Source organism: Parasteatoda tepidariorum, chromosome 1 (assembly GCF_982258835.1).
Source record: "Parasteatoda tepidariorum strain Cologne lab strain chromosome 1, Ptep-v5.0, whole genome shotgun sequence".
NCBI classification, from domain to species: Eukaryota; Metazoa; Arthropoda; class Arachnida; order Araneae; family Theridiidae; genus Parasteatoda; species Parasteatoda tepidariorum.
Window position 1 is genome coordinate 119,146,478 of NC_141755.1, and position 10,687 is coordinate 119,157,164.

At 29.8% G+C, this 10,687-nt stretch overlaps 1 protein-coding gene across 5 annotated transcripts in view; it reads right to left on the reverse strand.

The window, feature by feature from the left end:
- LOC147816795 (ATP-dependent RNA helicase abstrakt-like) overlaps positions 1 to 10,223 on the reverse strand; it is a 43,344-nt gene extending 33,121 nt beyond the window's left edge. For 2 of the 5 annotated variants that reach the window (XM_087151418.1, XM_087151428.1), the window contains exons 1-4: positions 9,963 to 10,170; positions 6,981 to 7,079; positions 5,363 to 5,525; positions 2,984 to 3,091 (exon numbers count right to left, since the gene is read on the reverse strand). In XM_087151418.1, coding sequence (XP_087007544.1) covers positions 2,984 to 3,091; positions 5,363 to 5,525; positions 6,981 to 7,079; positions 9,963 to 10,025 — 433 coding nt within the window. In that variant the 5' untranslated portion in view covers positions 10,026 to 10,170. Of the gene's footprint in view, positions 1 to 2,983; positions 3,092 to 5,362; positions 5,526 to 6,980; positions 7,080 to 9,962 lie in introns of all 5 variants that reach the window. The other 3 variants (XM_087151419.1, XM_087151425.1, XM_087151421.1) reach the window with 3 other exon arrangements.
- Positions 10,224 to 10,687: the final 464 nt, after the last annotated feature.

Consider the following 10,687-nt stretch of genomic DNA (forward strand, 5'->3'; position numbering starts at 1 on the left):
GAACATCTTTGCAAAAATACTTCTAGGCAAAATTTAATTCTTTGGTGCATCATCAATGTTATTTAATGTAATCTGAAAAATGAATGTTCTTTTTATTTCAGGGTTGTTCTGATTTTATTAATTTAGGGTTGCCACTTAAACATGGAAAAAAAAATTCCCTGTGCCCCTGCACATATTATACGCAATGTATAAAGAGGAACCACAATTACTATGCCCTTGTGTGAGCTTTTATATATATACTATTTTTAATTGTTGGAAATCTTAGAGGAAAAAAAAGGAACAGCTGAACACACTTAAATAATGATATAAGTAAAAGAAATAATTTATTATAGTTGAAATAATATTCTTAAATATTTCATAGATTACGCTTTGAGTTGTCAAAATTTTTTTAAGACGAAATTAAGAAACAAAATTCCCTGTATTGTCCCACTTCATAATGAAAAAAAAAAAAAATCAAAATTTCACATTATTTTAGGTGATTTTTAAATTCCCTGTATTTTCTAGGCTTTCTCTCTTTTCATGTGGAGTGGCAACTCAGTAATTACATTTTATTATTAACAAATTAGCTCTGGATATTAAGTTTGCAATAAAATAAAATACATTGAAATATTTATGCTTCCATTACTTCTACATTCTGTGCTTCAAAAATTTTAATTAACGTTTTTAAAAACATGTATTATTAGAAAGTGAAAATAATGAAATAAAGTATTCTCACAAAAATTTGAGATACTAATTCACAATACAATTGAAACTACTGTTATAACAAGATACAATATAAAAAATTATTCGAATCACAATTCAAAGAAACAGGAAAATTATTAAAAAAATATAATTTCAGATATGATTTTTCCAATCTGAGAGTTTAATTACATACAGTTTCAAATAAAACTTTTAAAATATAACACATTTTAACTGGTGAAATAAATCTGTTCAAAACTCCAGATTATTCCTGTTGTTGAAATACTACATTCTGTTGCAAGTTGAGAAGAGACAGTCGCAGTAGTATAGGATTTAAGTATATATCCGTGATTCTGTTTTATTCAGTTATCAAATTATATAAATATGCTTTCAAAACGAAATCGAAGCTTTTAAAAGTTAAACTCGTCAAGCCGTAACTTACATCATGCTATATTTTACGAATTTATCATAGAATTATTGAAAAAGTGTTATAGTTTTGCAGTCTTACAGTAATCCTAGACTTGGCGACATATTTTGATAAATAAGGAGAACATTTGTTCTTGAAAAAGAAATAATTCTATGATGTTGCAAGAGCATTGGATTAGCTTAGACCATAAGTTGAATTTCCTCATTTCACATAATTTAAGAAAGCAAGCAAAAAGAAGGTTGTGCAACATGATTACAAGAGTTGGTGATGTTAAAATACGCTCTTGCTGGGTAGGTATTGTTTGTCTACAGTAAAAACTCCCCCCCCCCGCAAAGTCTGAGGCTGTCTACTGCTATAGAAACAAGAGTAGCGCATTTCAGGGAGGGTAGCCTCTCCTCACTCTAGGGCTAACACAATAAACCAAAGAAAAAGATTCCCTTTCAGATCCAAAACCAGTCCTAAACAATAACCCCACACCCCTTCTTGAAATAGTTATACCTCGTTACTGTAGACACCACCACGAATCCAAACGTATGGCTAGGGGAGTTCTTACTTTAGACAAACTATAGGTAGGTACTTTATTTACATCACACTAGAGCTGCACAATGGGCTACTGGCGATGGTCTGAGAAACATCCCCGAGGATGATCTGAAGACATACCATCGCAATTTTGCTCCCATGCGGAGGGGATGGCAACCCTGCTTTGTTAGCTCGAAGAATGAGAAGTTGAGTCTTTTACAATAGAACAGTTCAAGGAGGACCGACACCGCTCACTTACTCTGATCATACGCAGGCTGATCAAAGTAGTCACCCACCCGCTTACTGACAGCAGCCAGTGATACTCGACTTCAGTGTTCTACTGGGAAGTGCGTCTTTACGATCAGTTCAATGCGGGACACATTCACGCTGGGAGCTTTGCATCCATTTCAGTGCACTTAGATGCAAACAGGTTCTTTCCATAAGGATAATGTTTTTTTTTTAAAAAAAAACAAGAGTATAAAGTTTATTCCTGAAGCTCTTTTTCACCGTATGTAACAAAGAACACAATAATACAGTTAAAAAAGTAATGCAATGTAGCATTGCATAAATACATTTTTCAAATTAAAAATTTACTTTGAAAATTGATGTTGTTAATTTTAATTGAAATAAGGAATTTTAATTCCTCACTTAAACATTTAGTCGTTTTTTATAAATCTATTTTAACACAGAAGTGGTAAATCCTACAAAGGTAATTGAGCCCTATTACTGTCATTAAAAATATGTTTGCAAACTTAGCAATGAAAATGACATTGATAATAAAGTGTATTGATAATTATGGTTACTAATTGCTTTATTATTAATAGAATTAATGATATTTATTAATGCAGCAAGATTTACTCTAAGACTATAAAGAATAAAAGAAATGAAAATTTCAATTAAGTTTGAAAAAACCTAATTAAATTAGGTAAAATCTAATAAAACTTCATAAGTCTGAAAAAACCAATGGGTTACGTTTTTTCTTTTTTTTAAAAAAAAGAACCAAAAAAACAGATTTCAACAACCCTGTCTTTAAAGAAACAATTTTAGTATTTTTATTTATTTTTAGTAAGGATAAATAAGAACAGTGAAGATTGTCTTTTTTTTTAATTTCTTTTATTTAGCCCTGTTCTGTTTCTTTTTGTCAACAGAATCCTATGCCATCTTGAAATCAGGCAAATGGTACGATACTTTGCTGGTGATTATTTTGAAGGAAGTGATGTAATTTTACTAGTATCATTAAAAATGTTTTCTTAGTATGTTGCTATTATTTTATTTACAGCCCTGTTGTTGTTGTTGATGTACGCCTGTGAAAAGAATTTAGAAAGTCAGTCAAAATAATAAAAAAGGAGCCGTATTTACCTCTCTTTTCAGCAACACTTTCTAAAATTTTTTCCTCCTCCTTCAGCTGTTTTTCAAGAGCACTCTCCTTACGAGCTGCTAATAAGATAATAAGAGTCATATTCATAGCTGCAAACATGGATAGGAAAAAATCCAGTAGATTTTACAAAATAGCATACATTTCATGATAATTGTTGCATAATGTACTAAATATTTTACACATTTTAGGGATTTTTCTAGTCATAAAAATAGAAAAACTGCAATATTTCCCAGTTATTATTGACATTAAACATGCTTGAAATGTTATGTATTATATTTACTTATAATTTTGAATAGTAATAGGCATTTAATTAATCAAAGATAGTTAAAATACATAATATATAAAATATAGTTTAAATTATTAATCAATATAGTTTAACAAAATATGGTTTAATTAATTTAAAAAGAGATTTCTGAATAATAATAAACCGAACATTTTAGAACAAAAGAAGTTTTGAACTGATTTGTATAAATGAGGTTCACTTCCTTATGTATTATTAATACAGTAGAGATCCATTTATCTCGTAACCAGATAACCGGGAAACCAGAAAAATTTTGCTCGGGTTTTCAGCCATTTTAAACTAGAACGATTATGAAAAAAAGCGGAAATTGGACTCATCCTTAAAGTTGAGTAGTGGAAAATGTGAGGAATGGGAGAATTTTTTCCCCTGTTTACTCAGAGAAACGTCGCTTCTTTCATGACCTTGAAGATCTTCAGATAGAGAGGAGGCATGGAAGGGATGAATGTTTTATTTTCCCCTTTAGGATGTGAATCAAACTCAAAGGAGTGGCATGCTGATTTCGTTTTCTCTTTGATTTAAGAGGGGGTGGGGAAAATGCATCGCACAGGCATATCAGTGAACAGAAGATGAAAGAGAAAAATATACTTATCTATTTGATATCAATTAACAAAAATAAAATATTTTTCTTTTGAATAAATTCTGATTCTTTGGAAGTGTAGTATCATTTACAAGTTTTTCTTGATGTGGGATCACACCTGCTTTCGTTAAAAATCGCGTTTTTATAAAAAATAAAAGGAGAATTGTTTATTAATTTCAACATACGATTATTTTATGAAGTAGATTACAGTTTTGTTTTTCTGATTCCACGATGTTTTAATTTTTTTCCCTCTTCACGATAAATTTTGGTTTCAATAAATTAATTCGTTTTATTCTTAAATTTTATCATTAGGTTTTAATTCCGTTGATTTTGCCTTGTTCCGGGTTTTAATATTTATGCTAGTGCCCTTTTTAACTACCGTTTTGGTTCGATAATTTTCTTTGTTTTTATTTAGATTAATAAGTTTTCCTTTTATTTTATCGTTTTCCCCTGTATAATTAGGTATGAAATATATTGCGTTATTTAATTATTGGCTTTGCTTATATTAGTTAATTTAGGTAATTATTTTTAAAAAATAAGTATGAGAATTTTGTATATTTTAAACTTGTTTTTCTTGTCTAAACATGCAATTTTTTTTTATTCTTCTACAGGTTATATTTCTACTATTTTTTTTTTAAAATTAGGAGTACTTTTCTTTTTTCTCTTACTATAAAATGTGTTACACTTTTTACCTTGTAATTCGGATTAGATAAAACATTGATTAATGACACTTTTTGGTCGATCTAGAAAACCGGGAAATTCAGACATCCGGGATAGCGATGGTCCTGAGCATCCCGGATAATTGGTTCTCTACTGTACTTATTTAAATACTATAGCAAACAATAATTCTATTTCAATAGGGACTTTTTTAGAAATTGGACTCAATTTTAGCATAATTTTAATTAAACCAGTAGACCACGAGAAACTGAAAAAATCCAGTAGTCTACTGGAAAATTCAGTAGAGTTGGCAGCTATACATATTCTTTACATAATATGCAGGGTTCCCGGGCAAACAAATGTTTTAAGCCCTTATAACATGTCATAGTGTTAAAAATCTAAGTAAAAAACTTCACATACATAGAATAAAGTATTTTCAATATGTGCAATAATTTTAACAAATTTAAACACCTTTTGACTACACAAAACCCAAAAAACTCAATGCAAATAAAAACTTCATTGGAACACAAAAAACTAGATTTGGATTGCCTTTCTAAGTTTGTCTGGTGATAAACTGAAATTATAGTTATTTGCATGATAATCAATCACTATTTTTAGAAAGAAAAACAAAATGCACACTTTATACAATAGAATATATCTATTTATAAAAATATATAAGGCAATTTTGTTTATTCTTAGTTTTTTTAAAATAGAATTTATGAAAAGTAATATTCTCGAGCCCCCCCCCCCCCCACGGGCACTGCCCGGGTGTGCAACATGTAAAGACGGTACCGATAATATCTACAAAGCAAACAACACATTTACCTTCTGCGTTCTTCTTTAGCTCATCATGCTGATCAAGTAGACTGACATTATACTTTCTTCCAAAATCGTCATTCAATTCATCACTATCGCCTTCACTTTTTGATTTGACTTTAAATTTTTCTTTTTCTTGTAATATAGTTCCTAAACGACGCAACTTCACAAGCTGCAAACAATTATTATTTAATGGTTTAAATTGTTTCAATAATTTAACAATAAAAATAGGCAACCAAATTTAAGGAGTATAACATTATAAATTTCTAGGACTGTACATAATTCGCTCTAGTGTTTCATAAGTAGTTTCATACTAGTAGTAGGGATGCACAACCTGCGACCTGTCTACTGTTGATGTGAAGTCTGAAGAAAATTCTGAACATAGTGAAAAATTTAAAAAAATAAATACAAAAAAAAAATTGACAATTCTGAATTGCACATTTGAGTTAACACTATATTGAAAGATTCTGTTGTAGTATTCTATTGTAAATCTATATTGTATCTCGATCACTTTTTCCGCAGTAATTGCTTTGGACTTCCTTCTGTATGGTTTTTATAAAACCTAATACTTTTAGTATGATATTACAATACGCGAATTTGAGTATGAATCGCAGCATTGGACTTTTAAATCACCCGAATAGGAATCTCCATGAACGTTTAATCGCGTTAATGAGAATCGGGATATTAAGAGATTCCGGCACAGGTCCAAATATACAAAATGGTGAAAATCGGCCAAACCAAAAGAACCAAATTGGCGGAAGAATCCCATATGACGTAATTTCTCACGTAATTAGCGAAGAATGTGGGTAAACGCCTCGTTAAAGGGATTTAGAAAAAGCATCAAAATTTTGTGGGAACTTTACAATATTCGTTCAAAAATTGCAGGCCCGGCTTCTAGTTCTTAGACCCCGAAAAAAGATATTAAAAACCGGAATTTCGGAGTACTTCCAGGATACAATCACCCCTAATATACTGAAATAAAAATATACATTGCAGAAAATATCAGAATGATTTATATTTATTGTAAAATGCATATTTTGCATGTTTCGTTAATATATTTTTGTGTTTCCTTATTTGACCGTATCTGCCTTCTGTGCTGAGGTTTGCTCAGTTTTGATGGTCACTTCCAAAGGTTTTCTTCCACACAAAGTCAATGGCAATAACTCTGTGCCGCTCAAAAACAAGTCATGTTAAAAACCAGTTTTTGATTTAAAAAAAAAAAAAACTGCTAACAGATCACCTGAATGTAGGTTCTACCTCTCCCAGGACAGAGAGAAGAGCCTTAAGAATCCTGATACTTAGGTAAAAAAGGTGGTTGATTCAGCTAGATTCATTAAATTGATAATAAAATATGGAGCACAGTCTAAATATAAAAGGGTTGTTCTGTCACTTTTACATTTGTGTTCAGAACAAAACTTTGATATTTTTTATCTATATTTTAAAGATTTCACAAATTTTTTTTTATTAGTGTCATTCAAAACTGTTCTGGGATCATGTCACATTCTTCTTTGGGGACAAGTTTTGGGTTGTGCATCCCTGTACTAAAACTTATATTGAAATTAAAACTAAATGAGTGTATTTTGCTTGTTTTTGTCTGGATGACAGAATCCAGCACCAAAAGTCTTACCTTTTCCTTTTTTCTTTCTTTCAGGGGAATATATGGCTCATAATTATCATCATCACTGGAGTCACTTTTTTCCTTCTCTTTGTCATCACGACGATATCTCTAATAAAAATAAGTGCAAAACATCTTATTAAAGGCTGTTAATAACTATGTTTTTTTGAAAAATATTTTATAGAGTGGTAGACAATCAAATATTAAAACTTTCAGAATTTTTAGTAATTTTGCCAACATTTTTAAAGCCTTGAGGGGATTTAATTACCGACTATGTCAACCTTCATCTATCAAAAGGTACCTTTAGATAGAATATATACAGCATATCTAGATATAAATAGTTTAATTAAAGAAATTAAATAGTTTTTCATTTATTTGACAAAGATTTATTTTGTAATTACTGTTCGTACTTTAAATGTAAAAGAGAACAGTAATTACCTATGGGTCTATAATTTCTATAATATTTAAAAATTTTTTAAAGAGTTTGATGCGTGTGATTATGTTATTACATATTTAGTTTCTTTTTTGTCAGATTTCAAATAATAATAAAAGAACATTATCATTCGATAATAAGAATATTAAGATAAATTTAAAATAATTTATATACAAGTGCTTATATAGTTATGAATACATTCAGTTTTGAGTTCCAACTGTAGTTTGATTTAGAATATCAAAATATTAACTTTGTACAAAGAAAAAAAAAACCTTAACTGAATAACTTTAAAAAAAAATAATAATACCTAATTCGAATTTTAACAGCATTTTTATTATTATTTTTTTTAAATTTTTAACTGGAAGTTTATTTAGCATTTTTGTGTTTATTTATTACCCTTATTAATAATTGAATAATTTAGAATCTTTGCATAGTTGCTTTAAATTATAATTTAAACGAAGCAAATATCTGAATTTTGATTTAATTGAATAATTTTGATTTTTTGTCAGTTTTTATTTAAAAAATTTTGAGTAGAGACAAGTATTTGGTAACTTAAAAAAAAAAAGAAACATTTTTTAAGTATTATAAAAATTTGCTGTTTCAATTTCAATTGCTCAACATTTATAAAATTTAGAAAAATTTCATAAATATTGGTGATAAAAAGACCAAGAATAAAACATCTACCTGAGTAAAAATATAACTGAAAATTTACTGGAATGTTTGGATAAAAAGTTTTATTGGTCACATGCACAAGATAATAAAAACACAACCTTGGCCAATTTCTAAACGATAAACTATTTAGATAAATATACAAATAATTTAAAATGTAAAACAAACAATATTTATTATGTTAATAAACTATTATAGAGCAGATGATGTAGTTATGAAAAATATATATCTTGAAATAAAATATTGTCTTTTTCTAGTTCACTGTCATTGACATTTTTTTGTTGTTGTTGTAATTATTGTCTCTGTACACAAAAATGTATTTTAAAAGTAAGAACAAGAATTTTGGTTCGAAATTATAATTAGTTTGCTTACAAAATGTGGTCTGATTTAAGGAATATAAAAATATAAGTGATACAAAGATGTTTTTGGAATGAAAAATTAAAAATTCTTAATATTTTTCCAAATTCTAAATATAATCTATCGTCTTAAAAATAGTAATTAAATTTTCAATTAAATATTTGAAATATCTTTCTATTTTTATATTGTAAATCTAAATTCATAGAAAAAATTTAATATTTTTTTCAAGTGCTTTTAAAACGTTTAGGTAAGGGGAGAGTAATTACATTTTGCTATGCAGAAACAATTTAAAACGGTAACTAAATGTTTGTTTTATAAAATTTTTTTCATTACTGGTCATAGATTAATACATATTAAATTAATTTGATTTAAATGCATGGTTTTCATGTAAAAATTATCATCATTAAGTCAATTATGAAATTAAGTTTTTCCAATTGCCTTAGCCAAAAGTTCACATTTTCAAACAGATCAATATATGAAAATATCTTACTGCATCGTGATCTGATGGCTCAACTACAATCGCCAAGGTGCCAAATGGGTTTTAAACTTGCAATTTTTAAAAAAAAATCACATAGATGTTTGCTAAAGGTAGGCTAAGAGTTACACCCTTCGAGCTGGTCCCTTTCAGAGATTTTTTCTCCAGTTGCTCGAGGATCATTATCCTCACCCGGAGGTTGCCAAGATTTGGCGATTATTCTGTCTCAGATTACACAACAGAAATCTTCGCATTATACCCTTTCAGTTGGCACATTGCTTTTTTTTAGAGCCTTGCAGGCTGCTGCCTGGAAGTTGCAAAGACTTGGCGATTATTCTGCTACAAATCACTGTACAGAAATCTATCCTGATATGGAAATATCTTCCTTTTAGAAGAAGGAAGATTTCTGGATCTGCAGCAGAAGAAACATATTCTTACCAACTGCTATACGCTTTTATTTGGACCCCTTCTAGGATTTTATTCTTCAGTTTCTTGCACACTTTAATGCGCAAAACTTAATAAAACTGCTACAAAAACTTAAATGCGCAAGTCGAAATTTCTGAAGTTATTTATATCGTTCAGGAGATATCTATTATTTATAAGGAAGATTTCTGCACTGTGATCTGTAGCAAATAAACGTGAAGTCTTACAGACGATTTTAGCCATTGTGTGAGCACCTTCTGGGATTTCATTCTCTAGTTTCTCTGCAGAGTACTAGTTGCCATGACTTGGCAATTATTCTGCTGCAGATCACAGTAAGGAAATCTTCCCCGATATGGAAATATTCTTCTTTCAGTATACGCAACTTGTTCATAAGGAAGATTTCTGAATCCTGATCTGCAGCTGAATAAACGTCGTCTTAAAAACATCGGGGTAGCGACCGCAAGCACCTAAAAAATCACAGAAGGAGAAAAGCATGTTTTTTGTTAAATGCAAATTCAAAATATTTTTGGCACCTTGGCGATTGTAGTTAGAGCGACAGATAAGGATATAGCCCCCCTATTTATATTTTTGTTTTATACTGAAGTAAAGGTAAGAAATATTATAAAGAATTGCTTACTTTGACTGGAACAGGAGATTTGTCTCTAGTCTCCCGTTCTAACTGGCGAAGTTTGAAGGACATTATAAATTTTTATAAGATTTCATCTGTTAAACTAACAATCACACCAAGGACGGTAGATTGTTGCAACCATTATAACCATGGAACTATTATAAATTTAATATCAGATCTGTAGCAGCTGGCAAAAATTTAAAACCCGTCACTCAATTTTACATTCGTAACGTGAAAATAAAGTTTAATTGTACATATCTTGATCTTTTTCCTTCACATTTCCGACTGTCTATTTCTTCTAAAAAACAGACATCAAAATTAACGAAATATAAGTCTCTATTGATACATTAATACTGTTGGCATCTGCAGTCACCGCTAAGGCTGTTGCTTGGCTGACCGACTTTTTAATAAATAGAGGCACTTGATTAGTCGATTACATCATCGTTAACGCTTAATCGTTTTGTCAGGTTTACTAGAATGGCGTTTTTAGAATTTTTGTCACACATTCAAGACAGTGCGCTAATGATTGAGTACTTGCACTCCAGATGCAAAGCCCTACATAATTAATTCTAAATGTTAGTTAACGTTAAATAAATTGAATACAGAGCCGTATAGAAGCACATCGAATTTGTTGAAATATAAATTCTTCCTTGTCTACTTCTTTTATTTAACTTAGGTCCGGCAGTGGAGTTGTTGCTGTTGTTGTTCATTTACGTCGCACTAGAGCTGCACAA